Source organism: Falco cherrug, chromosome 6 (genome assembly GCF_023634085.1).
Source record: "Falco cherrug isolate bFalChe1 chromosome 6, bFalChe1.pri, whole genome shotgun sequence".
Lineage (NCBI taxonomy): Eukaryota > Metazoa > Chordata > Aves > Falconiformes > Falconidae > Falco > Falco cherrug.
In genome coordinates, this window is record NC_073702.1 from 74990846 (window position 1) to 75008455 (window position 17610).

At 43.0% G+C, this 17610-nt stretch overlaps 2 protein-coding genes across 2 annotated transcripts in view; one reads left to right on the forward strand and one right to left on the reverse strand.

Annotated features, from left to right (window-relative positions):
* Positions 1-17610, forward strand: part of LOC102045850 (serine protease 48) — a 235877-nt gene that overhangs the window by 185507 nt on the left and 32760 nt on the right. The gene's annotated exons all lie outside the window — the stretch shown is intronic.
* Positions 791-2619, reverse strand: IL17A (interleukin 17A). Its single transcript, XM_005441539.3, has 3 exons — positions 2593-2619; positions 1772-2016; positions 791-1028 (listed from the first exon to the last, which is right to left on the reverse strand). The coding sequence occupies exons 1-3, from the start codon at positions 2617-2619 to the stop codon at positions 791-793; spliced, it is 510 nt and encodes a 169-aa protein (XP_005441596.3).

Genomic DNA, 17610 nt, shown 5'->3' on the forward strand with positions numbered 1-17610 from the left:
GGGCTGAAATTCACTGATGGTGTTGGACCAAAGTTAAAACTCAGCAGTGGAAATGCCCTCACCTCTTTAGGGGAGGGAGTCTCTTTGTGCTGAAAAAAGTATTCAAAGTGTTGTGTTGAACCTCTCTTTACAAATTCCTTTCAGATAATTAGGTGGATAACTGGGTAGTGACCCACTGCTTTTTTTGCCAGTCTGCCTTTAATGTGAATCTATTGGGTGTCACTTGGTAAATCGTTTTCCTCCAGGCATCTTAGTTTCTCTTTCGGTAAGGTGGTGTTAATGATACAAGCCCTAGTATTTCCATGGGCTTTACGTTCTTCTGCAGCATCATGCAAATCTCTTATATAGTCATAATTGAATTGGGTGATTTCTTGCCTTATCAAAAAGGCTTCTTTATAAAGAATGGAGAATACCATAATTTTTTACTGTTTTAAATATTTTTTATTACCCAAAGATAAATAAACAGGTACATTATTACTAACATTTCCACCAGCATAAATAAAGTTACATAAACAGACATTTCAAAACATAAACTGAAGATGTGCAAATAAGTCCCATTACTTCTTCAGCCCAGCATATGAAGGTGTCCGGATTCTGAAATCATAATTCAAGATTTTGGGGAAAAACATGTATTTTTTTTTTTAAAACTGAGACTCTTTTAATTTTTAATACATTTTGATAGATTCTAGCTAATCATTATGGCTTGATTCAGTTTTGTGGAGACTGAATTTCAGTGCTGTTAGGCAAAGGAGTTCTCCACAGCTCCCTGCTCTTACGTTCCTGGCTCCCTTTAAGCCTGGTGTCGGATCAAGGGGGTGACACATGTGCAGCCCACAGTGATTATTTTCTTTTCCAGTCGGTATGATTGGTGGGAGCCCTTCTGCTCCCTCTGGAGGACGAGGATCTCCTGCTTGATGGGGACAGAGTTGAGGCTGTGGTCCAGCTGCCCATCCAAATTCACGCATCTGGAGTGGCGGCACTTGGCATCAGCAATCACTTGGGGGAAACGGTTGTGGTCCTCGTCGATCCTGCCAGTGGACATGAAAGGAAATAGTTGAAATGGAAAATGCTGCTGCATCTCCAGAGGCATGATAGTCTGGATCACTATGGGCTCCCAGCTTGGGAATCTGTACTTCCTGGGAGATTGCCAATGAAGGGGCAGTAGACCCTCCACTACTGTAGGTTTTTAAGAAATAGTGTAAATAAGTAAATATTGCAGGTTTTTAAGTGTAAGGCAAGCATGTCAGGACTGCATGCAACTGCCTTGGCAAAAACAGCTTTCTTCAAAAGGGCACTGACTTTGGAAGACGGATTAGTAATTATTTGAGCTTTCCAGCATGTCAGACTGACTAACGGACCCAAAGACCTTCAGTTTCCCCCCAAACCATGAAACAGTCTTAGGGCCTGATGCTGATGTTACTAAACCACCACTGAATTTGGTGCAATGTTAGCCCTCCAAGGTATTTTTTATGATGTCTTAGGTAAAGAATGCTTTTGAAGCTAAAGCTTGTTCCCATACACAAATAAACTAATTAAATCACAGAAGTAATTTGCTTTGCCTTCTGTATGTTGGCCTAGACCATGTTTTTGCTCTGTGGTCCTTTCTGTATTGGTTATCTTTCAAAGGGGATTCTACGATCTGTGGATACCCTCATATTTCCAAAATAGCTCAACAGTGAAGCACTGAAAATAAAGACGTGGGCATAGCCTTGGCGTTATTCTTGACCAGGGCAGCCGGTGGATTTCTAGACCACAGGGACAGATATTGTACCTGTAATCCCATGGAGCCAAAGAGCGGCTGCTGACATCAGGAGTCACTTTGGTGTCCTGGTTCATGCTGCTGATGCTTACATTGACTCTCACCATCTGAGGGAATTTTGAGTCTTTTTGGGGCGGACAGCCAGTATACGCTTGCTTGAGGAGGCTCTCCAGCTTGAGCCCAGGGTGTATCACCTTCCCATCAGCAGAACCGGTGGCTGACAGCACGGTCAGCAGCATCAGGAGCAGTGAGCTGAACTGAAGAGAATTGGTGCATTTAGGAACACGACACAGGTACAGCTGCTGTGACACAGCATGCCTAATGAACTCTTCTGTGCAGCTGGGAAATTCATCCACAGTCAGCCTTGCTGGTAGTTAAAGCCTACACTGCAGGTTGCAGTAAATATGGAAAAATGTGCCATATATCACATCCACTCTTGCTTTCATTAAGTAATTCTTACAGTGCTGACAGGTATGATATACACTTAGTTGTAATGTGGTGCTAAAATATTAAATTATGGAAAATAATATCATACAGGATATAGCACAAAGGATATAACAATAAAAAGACACTTTAAAGTTGAGTTTTCAATGTATTTCTTGACTCAGCGTAATTTGCAGTAGTCCTGTTCACTAACATACCTGTGCAGCCTTGTTGTTGCCCTGTGCTGGTGCTATTCAGCTGTCTCCCATTTTACTTATTTTTAGTTACTAATGGTTTAAACAAGCATTTTAAAGGTGGGTGCAGATCTCCATTCCTGACACTCATCTATTAAAATTTAAATATGTCTCTGTCAAACTGGGGGGAGAAAAAACCAGAAAGCAAGTTCTTACCAGAGAAGCACGAAGGATTGGCAACATCTTCCTTCCTTCTTTTACTGTGGCTGATGCTTGTGCTGGGCTCTGTTGAATTGAAGGTGTTTGGGTACATGCGCTGCTGGACGTTTTATAAGGCCTTCTGTGCTGTCCTAGTTAATTTGGAGTAGGTGTTTTTTTCCCAACCTGAACTGTGGTTTCTGACCATAGCTTAAGTGTATGTATATATATTCCATTAACGCAGGTGGAAGACAGGATATGGGCTCACTCTTTCTTAGATCTGTAGATGGTGTCTTTACTTTTAGCTATGCCACCCAAGCAGTAACAAACCTCAGTGATGATACTAGAAAACCACCATAAAATGGGCATGTGCTGCAGTAAGTGGGGGCAAAGTATACAATTTTAAAGTGAGACTAGAGCTGTTATGAAGTCAAACTATATTGATGTGTTTCATCGTCTTGGGATACTGTAGGTATCAAACCCACTGATGTCACTGGCATTGACAGATTGGATCTGTTTTCTCCTAGGTCAGTCTGATGTCTTTTCATCCTGAATTGGGCAGATGTTGGACAGCTGGCCCCTGTCCAATTGCTCTCCAATACTTGCCATTTGCTGTCATTTGTCTTGATGCCTGAAGAGCTAGGTTCCTTCTCAGCCTCCCATTTTTTTTCTCAAATGTCCTAGTTTGGATCAAACTATTTTTATTCATGTCTACACCTCAGGTGAGGTATGTCAGTTTTGATCAGAAATCCAAACAGCGTCATTCTCCATCTGGGAAAAAAACCCCCACCAACCATAAACATTGGTTTTGAACTTGCCACCTTTTCATTTCACTTCAGGCTCTTGCACTCTGAGACAGGGCTTTCATCCTAAGGAAAGGGGTCTGGGAAGTGTCTCCTAAGCTAGGGAGAGGACAGAGGGGCTCAAGAGAAACCTTGCAAAGGCTGTGAGATGCAAAATGACTTCTCTTGTAGGCAGGAAAACTGGAAGGAACCACACACACCTCCTCCATGGTATACAGGTGACAGCATGCTGCACTTGGAAATACTGGGGGCTAAAATACCTTGCATCGTGTAGCCCCAAGGCATTACGACTCCCTGTGTCCCAGCCCTGTATCCTGGGTGACAGTGATCCGTGTTCCCATGTAGCTCCTAACCCCACCCTGCTGTCTCTCCATCCTTGTAAAACCAATACACTGCAGCTGTGATGTACTCTGCCACGTTAGGATTTAAACATGCGATATTTAAGTATTGCATTTTTAAATATTTAAATCCACATCTTCAAGTGGACCGACACTATGTGATGAGGTGACAGTCAGAATCCCTTTCTCCCTTTCAGCAGTATTTTTCTAGATTTTCACTAAGATACTGTAACCTGGAGAGGCTGAGCTGTTTGAAGGCTGTGCCCCCTTGTGACTTTGGCTCTTTGTTGTTGCTCTAGCTGATAGCAACCACATTGTTTTGTCTTAGGCAGGTGTCTTCATGAGCCCTGAGTGCTCATGAAAATCTGTGGGCTTGACCTTGAAAGAGACCTTGCCTTAAAGGAGGCATGTCTGCATTCACTCCCCTCATCTGCTTTCAGGGATTTAAATCAAGTCAGTATTACTCTCTAGTAAGTATTTTTGTCACTGGGATTTATAGCATGTTCTGGGCCAGGGTGCTTCTGTGGCATCATCATTATCCTTTGTTGAGAGCTGAGAGCTCCACAGCTACGCCAGCCAGCAGGAAAGCAGGGATGTGAAAATCCTGGATAAAGCAGATACTGGCCTAGGAACTATTGCTTTCTCTTCCAGGCAAAAATCCCAACCACTAGCCTGCAGTGTCTTCTTCTTCCTGGTAAATACTTCATGGCATAGCTTGTTAAGACAACTCAATGTCTTCCAAGGAAAGACTCTGCACCGAGTGCTGCAAAACCTGGCATGCAGAGGGAGGGGGAGGCTCAGATCCCTCAGGCTGCAGCTTCTCAGGTCATGATGCTGATGGTAATGAACTATGAGATATAATAAACCAGCTACTGCCTTCTCTGCTGAAGTTCCTGGAGAGTAAGTAGGTGGGTGATAGACAGACACAAGGGTGTTGATGCTGCTTTTAGGCTGAATTTCAGTTACATTCTTTGACCAAGGGTCTTGCCTTTTAGAAAGGAGGGAGTGAACATAGAGTCTAGCCTTCTCGAACATTTCTTTCTTTGGAAATGGCTCTTGTCACTTTGCTCTGACCGTGGGTTACAGATAGCTGGGGTGTGCACCATACAGTAACAGTCAGGGTAACAGCCTTGATCTGCTAATGTATTCCTTTTCTCAGGTCTGATTTTGATGATGTTTTCAGATGAAAATGATGCAAATGAAGTGTGTTTTTTACATTTGCTTAGTATTTATGGGTAACTCCAAATTTTACTCGCCTTGTGCCATCCAAAGGAGGATGCAAATAAAGGTAGAATTTAGTTTGTGGTTTCTGGGATAGAAATGACCTATATCAGCTTGTTTAAAAGATGCTGATGCTTGAAAAGTTTAATGTATAATTCAGTTTCCCTCTTAGAGTTAGAGGTGCGCATGTTAAAGGAAACGGTCCCCTCAGAAGGGGTTTTCTCTAATGCCAGTTACTGAAATAGCCATTCAAAGTGGGACAGTTAAATTTCCAATTTTAGAAGCAAAAAAAGATTTCAAAAGACTACAAGGTAGTGGAAGGTCAAATTCAACCAGCCTGACCCTAAATCCAGGCTCATCTACTTTAAATATGTCAGTGGTTTGGGTTACCTCAGTGCTTGAAAGGTGAATAGTTAAACATTCAAACACAGCTAATGGAGCACAATGTTGCAATAGTGAAAAAAACCCCAAAATACTTTCCATGGTTTACTTTGAGCCATGAACACATTCATTTGCAATTGTCATAGGCAAGATGAGAGGCTCTCAGGAGAAAATTTACTTCTTGAAATGTTTCCATGAGGTCTGAATTATACAGATGAAACTCACATTTCTGGTTCCAAGATTTTTCCAACTTCTAAATAATTATTCTCTAATTTTTCCTGGTCTGAAGTGAAAACAAAAATTGAACACAATTTTTGCCATGAGATTAGAATTTACCCCATGGGAATTGTTTTGTTCTGACACTTATCTCTCTTTCAGCTAGAGATCTGAAAACTAGGACACTAACAAATGTTTACAGAAACAGAAAAATTAAAGGTTATCTAAAGCTTTTTGAAATCAAGCCTAGCCTTTCTCTTGGCTCCGGTAAAAGCTTTCTTGCTATTAAGCTGCTACTTAAGTACTTGACCCAACTGAGATCCTTCAGGCACCCAAATTTGAGTGTGATGGTCTTGATGACATTTTCTCCCCTCAAAGTCAGTGTGCGTCAGTGCCAGAGCTCTAGTGTCCTGTTGTAAATTAAGAGAAATAACAGATAGCTCCATATACTTTAAACAATTTTTTTTCAATCAATGTTTTTTTTCCCAATCACTACCAGTTCAGTTTATGCTACTTCTGGAAAATAAGGAACTTTACTGTTTAGATGTAGGAAGATACTTACTTCTTTTTTCTTGTTGGAGAGAATGCGTTTTCTTCCTCCTGAGTTCATATTTTTATAAATCCCTATAAATAAGACAACACTCTTCCTCCCACATACAAGCACTGGATGACCCACTGCATTGTGGTGGCACTTTCTAGGAGACCAATGTTTCAACTGAGCTAGAGGCCTGTGGTTATCTGAGAGAAACTCAGAACTTGGCAGGGCAAGCTCTGAGCACCCTGATTAAACACTGAAGCTTAAGTTTAGTTTAGTTTAATTTAACCCTGCTCTGAGTAGATGGTTGGATCAGAGACATCCAGAGGTCTCCCTTCAAACTGGTTAAATCACTGCACCAATGTCCTACCCCTTCATCTTTGTACATCTTTTTTTTTAAAAAGTAAACTTTTTCCTCCATTAAACACCTCTACTTTTCCTTCCCTGTAGATGGGGTAGAAATTATCATCTCCTACTCCATGCCTAAATTTTCCAAGCAACTAAATCAATATCACAGTTATTCAACCTCTGTGGTCGCTGTCAGTGGTTGACACGTGTGTTGCATGACTAATATCTAATCGATAGTCAGCAACGGGGAAGTCACCATAAAGGAAACAAACCACTCAATCTTTTGGATTACTGTTTGGAGAGACAGGCGAAAAAGAGGGCTTCCAGGTATGTGCGTTGGACTTAACAAGAAGCAGGGATTTTAAACCTGCTCTGTGGTAATTAATAGATGATTAATATTATATGACAGTATACATAATATTACATGACTGTCATGTAGTCCAAGTAAGTGGAGGGGGGCTTTACATGGTCAGGAGGTGGGCGCAGGATATGACCACTCAGATCACAGCCAGATCCTGACCAGCAGAGTACCACTACTTGTGTTACTGCAGTGCCTAAGGGTTCGTCGTAAAGCTGGGACAAATTAGCGCCTGACGCCTAATGGAAGGGACAATATCTCCTGGTCAACACAAGATACTTGTCTGCATGTAAAGGGAGGTCTGAGAAATGCAATGACTGGCTGATGAGAAGGAATCTAGGCTGAAACCAGATCATCAAAGGTGGTAAAGATCTTCCTTGAACAGAGACAATTTGATTTGTCCCCTCATTTATTTATTTTTGCAGTTACCAATAATGTTAATGACCAAATAATTTTGTTATCGATTAAAGATCTTGCTGTCCATGTTTATTTTCATGGCTTCAAAGGCATCCTGTGGCAATACATTTCACAGCCTGTTAAAAACTGTACAAGAAGAAATCCTTTATGCATAAAATTGGCTGATATTGAAGCTGATAGAATGGTTCATACAATTAAGTCATTTTGAAATTCTCTGCTGTGCTATCTGCTTGCATCCTGTGTCTCAACCACACCTTGGTGTCAGCAAATGTCAGGAAGCAGGGGGAGAAGGACTGAGGTCCCTGCTGCTGCCCTGCACCCAGCAGGTCCTGCTTGCAGCACTTCCCAAATGTCCATCTGAAGTTTTGTTTACTACAGGTTGAGACATTTATTTCCCATCCAGACTGGGTAGAGGGACAAGTTGTTCCTGTTCCCTTTCCCTCTTGGGTTATGCTTTCAAGACCTTTGCACATCTGGTTTTTATCTTGCTCTGCTTGGGAGGATCTCCACTTGACCCATCCATCCCTGGCAAAGCAGCACTCCAAGCTCAGGCAAATTGTCTGCATCGTGCTGACACGTCCTGATGCTCACAGACCCTCTGAGGGGCAGGGAACTGGTACCTGGCAGCTCCTCACAATGGCAGCACTGAGAAACTCCCCGGGCTGCACAAAACCGGTGTCAATTTTCCAGGCTTTGGAAAATCTTCCTTTTTGGGATGATTGTAATTAAAATTTATCTGAAATGCAGTAAGTTCTGAAGGTTGCCAGGAAGCCCTTGGTGTATTTGTCTTTATCTCAAAACCAATTGTCAGGTACAGATTTATCAGCCTCTTTCACCTCCAGCTACACATACTTTTTCTGCAGTAAATTAGCAGTAGATGCACTGGAGTGCTCATTTTCCAAAACTGAATATCTGTGGCAAACAGAGAGAAAAACATGTCACCTTGTCTGGAGAACATCTGAGATGCTTTGCACCATCCATTGGGGAAAAAAAAAAAAAGATAAATTGTCCTTGTGTAGTTTTAGCAATTCCAGATGTTTAAATCTGCAAATATGAGTTTCTCATAATGGGCACAGCTTGTGATTTTACATTTGTGTCTCAGCCCTGACTTCAACAAGACAACAAAAGGAGAAATGCAGCAGTGCACGAGGTTACTCTACAGTTGTTTACTCTCTCCTGGCTGCTTCGAGAGAGGAGAGAGACCAGAACATGGGACGCTGAAATTCCTCACTTTGTACTCTTAAACACCTCATGAGGATGAAATTTATCTTGGTCCCCAGTCTGATTAATCCTGTTTATTTGGGAAGGCTTCAGAAAGCACAGTGCAAATAAAAATCTGTCCCTGAAATGTTCAACCGTATCTGGATGGAGAGCGAAGCGGAGGGAAGATGAAGCAGAACTGTTAAATAGGAGCAGTCTCCTGCATCCTCAGTTCTCATCTGCCAGAGGTTCTCCCCGCAGCCCTGGGCTGGGCTGATGCCTGCCAGGCTTGGGATCTGCCCCCCCAGCCACTCGGCAGAGGTGAAGCAGCCCTCACTGCGCTGGGCACCACGCAGTGCCCGCCCAGCTGGCTCATGGCTTCAGCTGCAGCCAAGGCGATGCCGAAAGAAACGGGCTCAAATTGAGCGTTGAGAGGTCAGTGCCACGTGGGGAAACACCAGCCCTTAGCCGGTGGCTGCTCCGCCACCAGATTTCCAACCAATTTCAGGTCAGAAAATGGGTTTTATCACCAATACACTCACTGTCGATATCCCAGGGCTTACACTGGGGGCTGCCTGGCAGGTTTCATAAGGCAGGCTGCAGAAATAAAGTTGTTTCCACTGTGGCCATTTGCCCACTGCTTGGGTAAAATCTGAAAAACGGTCATTCATCACCTCGTTTTAAGAAGTCAAGCTCTTTTTTTTTTCTTTTTTTTCTTTTTCTTTTTTTCTCTCACAGAGAAACGACTCCTGGCCACAACATTTTGTGTGCAAGAGCGTCAGAATTCAAAAGCATTAGAGAATAAGGGGCTCAGAGGGCTTTTGGTGAGAGTGGCAAATGCGTAATGGGGATCCTAATTTTCAAGCCCATTCTCCTAGCTGGGGTTTGAGTTGAGTTTTTGTTGTTGTTGTTGTTGTTTTTTGGGTTTTTTTTAAATAAGAAAAGGAAATTCATCATTTTCCCAAACATATGCAAATTCAGACTGCAGTGCAATGCAGTTTCCAGAACTATGCCAGGCAGAGATTTCAGAGAATAACCACTGCTGAAGGTCTCCTCCTCCAAGGTGTGTGGCTTTGCAGCAATGGAGTGGGGGTGATGGGTGGGTGACAGAAGCCCATTATCCTATTTTAACCTGAATGATGCCTTTTAGCCAGACCTGATCCTGTCTGTGCTGATGCCGTGGCTACAAGAGCAGAGCGGAGAGCTTTGGCAGAGCTCTTGAGTAATTTCTTTGTTGAAGTGGACCACCACTGCTGTTTTTAACAGCTGTTCCGGGTGGACTGACTGTACTGAATCCAACTAGGGCTAGAAAAGGGACTTGTGGTCCTGCCTGTATTTCAAACAATGTGCAATCTTGCATGACTGTTTACTCCTAACAGCTCTAACAGCTTCTCCATCAACACTGCAGGACATCATCCATTCTCTGGCGTTCATTTACAGGCCTTACTCTCTTTATTTTCCATTGCAAAGAGTAGGCAACAAACGACAGCCAACAAGTTAGCCCCAAAATGGATACAGGGATGAGAATAGCCAAAACCAAAGCTCAGCAAACTGTAAGGGTTGGGAGCTTTTCTTTCTTCAGTCCCTCTTGAGACCAGAGTCAGATAACTTAGTTGCTTCATCAGATAACTTCTTCACAAAAAAAGAATTCAAGTAGCTCTGCCAGAGTGAAGTCTTATTTGTAGTTGCAGCTCATAAGCCTCCCAGCCAAGAAGCTGTGTGGCTACAGTTCTCACGAATGCTGCTTATACACACCCTACTCATTGCTAATGGGTCAATCTAATTGGTAGAAGAGGTTATGAAGAAGCATACAGACAAAGGTCTCACATGGATCACAGAGGGATTACAATGTCATATTTCGGTCTTTGCTTCCCTGATGCTCCTCTGGGAATTAAGGAATGTCTGTTTTCTCCACCCCACAGAAGCTTTGAGAAGTGGTGTTGGGTTATAGGCAATGGTGGAATTTTCTGGGCAGGACGGTGCATGAAGACCTCTCATGGGACACCATGAACTCATGGGGTAGTAACTGCTCCCTTGTGATTCCAGGCTAGGGATAGCAGTACACAAAACATAAAGGTGTTTCTTTGCATTTTTGTTCCAGTGTTTCCAACCACTTTTTCCCCTTGTGTGCGCAGATCCTAGACATCCATACACGAATCTGCTCTCCACCTCAAAACCAATAGAAATATTCTGGTCTGAAATCGATTTTCAAGAGAATTACTTGTATTGTTTGCAGTTTTGAACTGCTGTCCTTTTAAAGCTTGAATTCTCCTTGTTAAAAGTACTTAAGAGCTTGAGAGAAAGTGGATTCAATATTTAATAAAATAAATCTACAATCAACCAGGTGAGAATTTTGGGTTTAGTCTATAGAGAGAAATAAGTAATAAAGACTACAAACTGAACTAAAGACACCAATATATAAAAAGTCTGAATAACTAACACCAAACTAGAATCTAAACATGCTTCTCAGTTTCATAAACATCATAAAATGAACCTGTGTATTATTTTTGCTTTTCATTTGTAAGCTGCAATAACAGGTTTGGTTGTGCAGGCTGGTTGTGTATGTATTTGGACACAATTCCTTGGCACAGAATTAAAATATCTGTTTTAACTACCTCACAAGTAAAAAAAAAATACAAAATTATAATCTGTGGACTATAGAGGTTATTTATGTAATTGCAACCACACAATTATCACGGTAACAGTCTGTCACAGCACTCTCCAACCTATCAAGCTGCAGCAAGGTCTTTCACCATCTCATACCAGCATACTCTTCATGCCAGTCCCTCTGCTGCCTTTTCGTCACCTCATCCAGGGCATGTGTTTTCCCTTCTCTCACTTCTTCCTCCCTCCATTTCTTTCTGGGCTGCTCTCTCTTCATTGGGTCTCAACCACTTAACCAGCCACACCTGCACCTTATCTACATCGGCCAACCCACCACCCCTGAAGCCAACCGACAGCTGTATATCATCAATGCTAATTAACTCAGCTTCATTCCACTACAACAGTCCAGACACCTTCATCTTTGCATCCAACCTTCACTTCAGAAGATCTGTACCCTTTTAAAAGTACCAATACTTGAAATCAAGCCTTTTGTAGATACAACGAACAATATATAGAATATATAGACATCTGTATTTATTTCCTCTGGAAATACGGTACAGACACTCAGGAATAGAGGAAGCTGTTGCACTAGAGGGAACAAGCTGAATGGGGTAGGAGCAACAAGCTTTCAGAGGAGAGAAAATCAAAGTTACGGGTTGTTAGACGTTGGTTTTCTGACTGCTCTTCACATTACCTGTATAAGCCATGCTGTGCCGAGCAGTGGGAAGGTTGTATAAATATACAGGATCTGCATGCAGAACTGTAAGAAAACTCTGATTTCCCCAAAGTAACTGGTTAAGGATTTGCTAAAAGCTCTTCCAAAACAGTATCTGAATTTTGTCTCCTTTTTTTTTTGTCTTTCCTATTATTTTTGTTACTGTGAAGATTGAAATAATTACAATGAAACGTGTCCAACACTTCTAACCAAGGAGAGAAATCCTCTTGCTGCTTCCTACCAGTTTGCAAAGCCTGTAAAAAACCTTCAGCACATCCCTGCAGAGGCACATGCCCACAGCCTTCACCTCAGCTGCCTCCCCTCAGGCGGTTCCTCTGGGCTGGCTCAGGAGATGGGATTTAGCGCTGAGAGCAGCAGTGCAGGAGATGGTAGATATCACAAGGCTTCTGTGGTGCACAAGAGCTGATGACTGATAAGCAACTTCTATGAGACAAGCGGAAGGAGACAAGCAGGCAAAGTAACCAAATGTCTCATCATCCCAGCCCGAATTTAGTTTGCAAAGGATTCAAGCAGCATTTTACCATATAAAGTTGCATCTGGCCAAAGTAAAATGCTAATCAGATGGTGGGGTGATCGCTTATCTGTCTTGTATTCTTTCATTATTTTTTTTTAGCAAAGGAGGGATGGGCAGAGGCTTTTTGCATGTGTGCAGGTGACCTTTGTTCCCTCAGGGGAACATTCAACTGCATTGAATGGTCTCATGCCCTGGCAAAACCTGGGCATGACTGGTGGAAGAGCAGGTAAATGGTAGTTGGTCAAAAGGTGGGTCTTGGTCCTTCTCCTCATGGAAGAGTTATGAGGAGAAAGGAGAGAATGGTAATGCTCTTCCCCTTGGAAAGCAAACACCAACAGCGGTCCTCCTTGACGATGATACTCAAAAGCTTTTGGGTGATAAGTGTCTGGTTTTGGAGAACTGAGGTAATGAGGTGGATCACATTTAGCTTATGGAGGTGTTCCATTTTGGGTTATTCAGTGTGAATATATAGACTTCTATATTTATTTCCTCTGGAAAACAGCCATTTGGGGTGAATGCAATGCTTCCTGAAAACTGACAGTTGTGACAATTAATGACCAGTAAAATTGTATTTTATTTTACTTTCATAAATATTATGCAGAGTATTCTCTAGGTGGATTTGCACCATGTTTTCATCTGTTGTGAATAGGGAGTTTGCTTAAAGAAAGCAGCAGATTGCTGAAGGCTGTTTCTAAAGTGGTTTAGACTTTAAGGTGCCTGCAGTAAACAAAAATTGGGTCAAATTTAAACTTTCGGAAGGCAATGGAACTTGGTGATTTCTAAGAATGATTTCCTTCCTGAATTTACTCATCGATGCTCCTTGTATCTCATAATTGTTTGGCTAATAAAATGTAATGGAAGAGCATGTCTTTCTGCGTAAGTCAGTGGAAAAAATCACATTAGCAGCACCGAAGCAAAATGAGATGGGGTGACAATCAAACCATGCGGATGACATATGTGTGAAAATGCTGCTGACTACAACCCTCTTCATTCCTGCTGTGCCAGGACTAAGTACGAAGGATGGCCTTGTCTTATAAAGCTTGGCAGAGAAAGGAGTGAGATATGGTCCTGCTGTGCTTACTCCATGGTGGAGAAAGCTGAACCACATACAGTTCAACGTCCAATGCCATTTCTTGCTTTCCAAAACATGTCCTGGGGGACCAAAACGACTCCCAAGTTCACTGGAAAGCAAAAAACCACAAAACATGACATTTTTCTTTCTTTTTATAAGATTTTATTATAAGAATTATAAAAATTTATCATGGAAAGAAACTGGATTTTTGATCCTTAGTGAAGCAAGGTATTTTTGTCCAGATCATAATGAAACAAAATTGTGAGTATTTGAGTATTCAGAAAGACCTTTCCTTTTAATAGTTGTTGATATTAGTTTTCATTTATGGTAGTGGTAAGAAATCTGTTGGTGGAAGCTCTGAGTTTATTAACTGCTGAAATGCAGGAGGAACACAACTATGGGAAGAATATCCTGTGCCCAGTCACTCTAATGCAAAGGATGCTTACCAAGATGGAACATCACATCAAGAAGCTAAATATTAATTTCTGTCTTGTTTTACACATTTTATTTTTCCTCACATTGTTGAGCAAGTAGACATATATACTTGTTCCCCACTCATTTTTTTTTACATAATTTTTCTAAGGTACTTGACAGGACAGTTGACTGGAATCTCTTTTCCTTTTTAAGTTATGGGACTATTTCCACTTATGTGCTGCTTCTCCTGGTTTTTGTTTTGGTTTTTTTTTTTTTTGGTTTGGTTTGGTTTTGGAGTTTAAGTTTTTGTTTGTTTGATTTTTCTTGGGTTTTGTTTTTAATATGCTGCTTTTTCCCCTTCAGAAAAAAAAAGTAATAATCCATTCTTTTGCTTTCAATTAAATCTTAAAACCCCCTCAAAATTACTTCTTAAATTTTTTATGTTCAAAATCCATGATTTTTGAGGTGCTGGGAGAATCCCATTATATTTATAGTACAACCAATGAAGTGATGAAAGAGAAAACAAAGAAACAAACAAAATCTGAACAACTCTGAAAGGGTAAACTGGAAGACAAAAAGGCATACACACCAAAAAAAAAAAAAAAAAAGGAAAAGAAGAAAAGTACAATATTTGAGGGGAAGGGCAGCAGTGGCTGGCAATACTGTACTTTGGTGATGCTGTGTGCTTCAAAGGAAGGATGCAAGATGCCTGGAAACACTGTTTTGGGTGAACTGTGTGTGACAGGAGTCACCAATTGTAACTCTCTCAATTTTTAGTTGCTTGGAAAGCCTGCAAGCAGTTATCTTATTTCAGGCATCTGTTTAAATGGGACTTGAGCAGAAATCTCTTTGTAAACCAGGACTGGATTTAAGCATGTGTTGTACTCAGTCCAGAGACAAACAAGACCTTGCTTGGGATGACTTTTCCAGCCTTGCTTTCTGCTGTATGTTACTGCTGTAGACAAAGGTTTTGGCTTCTGCTTCTCAGCAAAATCAACATGAAATAAGGTTCAGAGGATATTCTGTAAAAATGGATTATTGCTGCTCTTCACATGCCTGGAACACCTGAGTGAAGGTGTACGGGAGGGAAAATACTCTCCTTGCTTGGGAAAGGAGTTCAGTACAGAGATCCCAGAAGAAGAGCCATGGGGAAGGAGCTGTGAAAGTACAAGGTTACGCTCCCCGCTCCATCCACACAGGTAACAGAGTCACTGAGCAGCAGAGAACCCATCTCTGATGTCTGTGTCATCTGTAGCCTTGCAGGAACTGCTCAGCTCCAGGAAAGGAGGTCAGATGAGAGGAGGTCATGTTTTCAATGGTGAAGGAAAGCGGAAAGCCCTTCTGCAGCAACTTCAGAGCTGACCAGCACATTTTGGGAGGAAGAGGCTGAGCAGAGATGTGCTCAACCTGAGCATGACTCATCCCAAACACCAGGAGGTTTCCAGCAGCCAGCAGCGGAACAGCTCCTGCAAGGATGTGAGTGGGTGACCATCAAGGGCTCAGTGCAACACATTCCACCCCACAACCCTAAAAGACTGAGCTTGCCATAACACTGACCTCTCAGTGCCTCTGTGCAAGGATAAGGCTGTGTCTGCAAGGAAGGGCAAGCCCATGGGCTGGCCAAAACTGCTGCTCCAAGGGTTAACTCTAACCCAACTCATGCTGGTGTGCGGAAGGCCAAGCATAGGCAGGTGAAGTGTGGGGATGTGCTGGGACATGCCGTGCTACACCCTGGGGTAGTGCTGGGCTGGCAACGGCATTAGGGAAGGGATTTGTTCAAACCCAAAGGTCACCCAAAGGCACACACAAGACTTTTAGCTAAGGGAAATTCAGTTAATTTATTAGCAACGAGTAAACCCTCCCTAAGAAACTTTTAATTGGATAATTAAATAATTGGAAACTGACTTGTATACTGAAAAACAAAGAAGGAAAACCATAAAGCAGACACTTAGGGAAAAACCTTCTTTCCCTTCCCACAAAGCTCAGATCCAGGCAAACACCTCTCCTCCCCCTTCCTTGTCTCCAGTCCCCTTGTCACCACACACTGTACTCAGACCTCCCAGTCCCTTTGGTGAGTCCTTCAGGGGACACTGCTCCAGCATCGGTCATCCACGGCTGCGGTCCTGCAGAGGTACCCACTCTGCCACAGAGGGCCTCTGGATCAAGATGGATTGACCAAGCTCCCACACATTGTCTGGATTTCCCCAGTCAAATGTTTGTAGAGCCCTTGCTGGCCCAGCAAACCTGGGGCAGGAGGGACAGTGTGGCCATGGGGACCTTTTTTTCTTCCCTTGAGGATTTTGTCCCCTGCTGGTGTTTCCCCTGTTGAATCTTAAGTTGCTGCTGAGCACTTGGACCCAGCCTGTTGTATCTCCTTCCCCATCCAAGACAGCTCTGCTTCAGCGATGGGTCTTCAGCCTCCACAGACTGGTGCTGGTCCTCGAGTGCTGAACACCAGGAAACAGTTTAAAGGTAAGGACATGCTCCTGGGTAAAGACATGCTCCTGGATAACCCCAAAAGCCAGCTCCTGACATGGCTAGAGGGTTTTAGGGTGCAATGAGTGCTGGATGAATGTAAGCTGCCATGTCCCTGACCATGTCCTTGCTTTGCAGTCACTGCCGGTGCTGTAGGACTCACTCCTTATTGGTGCCTGAGGGATATCCTGGGTCTCCCATGAAGGGCTTGCTCCATGACTAATGTCTGCTGGAAGCATCAAAGCAGAGAAGAGCTAACCATCCCTGCTGACTGCCCACCACCACTGCCAAGCTAGAGGCTGGGAGAGACCCACCACCTCCTCTCCATCAGCCATCTGGGATATGGTTTATTACCTGGCCACCTCTTGGGAAGTAGTTTGAACTCAGTAATGCTGTGGTGGTGGCTGAGTGTGGACATGACCAGATGAGTCCATCAGGTCTCAGGGACAGAGAATGGGCCCTGGCACAAGTTATTGCTTTAGCAGAAATATACCTTCTACATACTGTGCTGGAAGTGTTGGATCTTCTGTTCGGGTTGAGTTTATTTTGGATGGGACCATATTTTCAGACATTTCCTACCATGAAAAACATGTTTTTTTCTCAACTGAGAAGCTGAGGATTGCACATCCTAATACTTGCTTTGCCTGCTGTGTTAGGAGGCTCTGGGTATCTACTGCATAACCCGACACTGTGCCCTGCAGGTGTACCTTCTATAGATGTGGTGTTCCTGCAGGGCAGTGCTGAGGCTGAGCAAACCCAAGCTGTGTAGAGTGCAGGTGCAGTGAGACATGAGATGTTAAAAAACTCCCCTTTCGACTCATCTCCAGGAACTGTTTCAAATCGGGAGCAGGTTGCCTCAAGTGCTAAGAAACCTCCAGGGATTTAGAACTGTGAAATGTGGTATCTTTGCCTGTGTGGTGGTGAAGATCCGTGAGTTGCCAGTGATGACAGAGTCCTTGCTTATCATCAATTGTGTATCTGGCATATGAATGAAACCTGGGTATCTTGGAATGATTTGGGGTTTTTTACCTGAATTTACTAAACCTTTAAGATTCAGTAGTGCCATCAAACCCATACAACTCCTCCTTGCCTCTCAGAAAACCCCCTTGACATGTGATGGGGACTTAAAAGCTGGTGTCTTTGCTCTATCTGTCACACACACATGATCCTGGCCAGACTGTCCCCCTGTGCACTGTAAACCTTGTGTGTCTGGGTCTTCCAAAGGACACTGGCCATGGAGACCTGGCAGAAATGGAGCTGTGTTCTGATATATCCCCGTGGGGAAAATGCAGGGACTGAGAAGATGTGGCACTCCATGGAGCATTGTTGTCCTGTAGCAGAGGCTGAAGCTGCTTGGGAGAGACTGATGCCAATCCGTACTCTGTATAGGCTGCATCCATGCTC

Excerpts from the sequence above, each read along its gene's own strand:
- IL17A (XM_005441539.3), bottom strand. The coding sequence starts at position 2,619 with ATGTTGCCAATCCTTCGTGCTTCTCTG. Across the intron at positions 2,017-2,592 it reads CAATCCTTCGTGCTTCTCTG|TTCAGCTCACTGCTCCTGAT; the intron begins GTAAGAACTTGC and ends AATTCTCTTCAG. Across the intron at positions 1,029-1,771 it reads TTGGCTCCATGGGATTACAG|GATCGACGAGGACCACAACC; the intron begins GTACAATATCTG and ends GTCCACTGGCAG.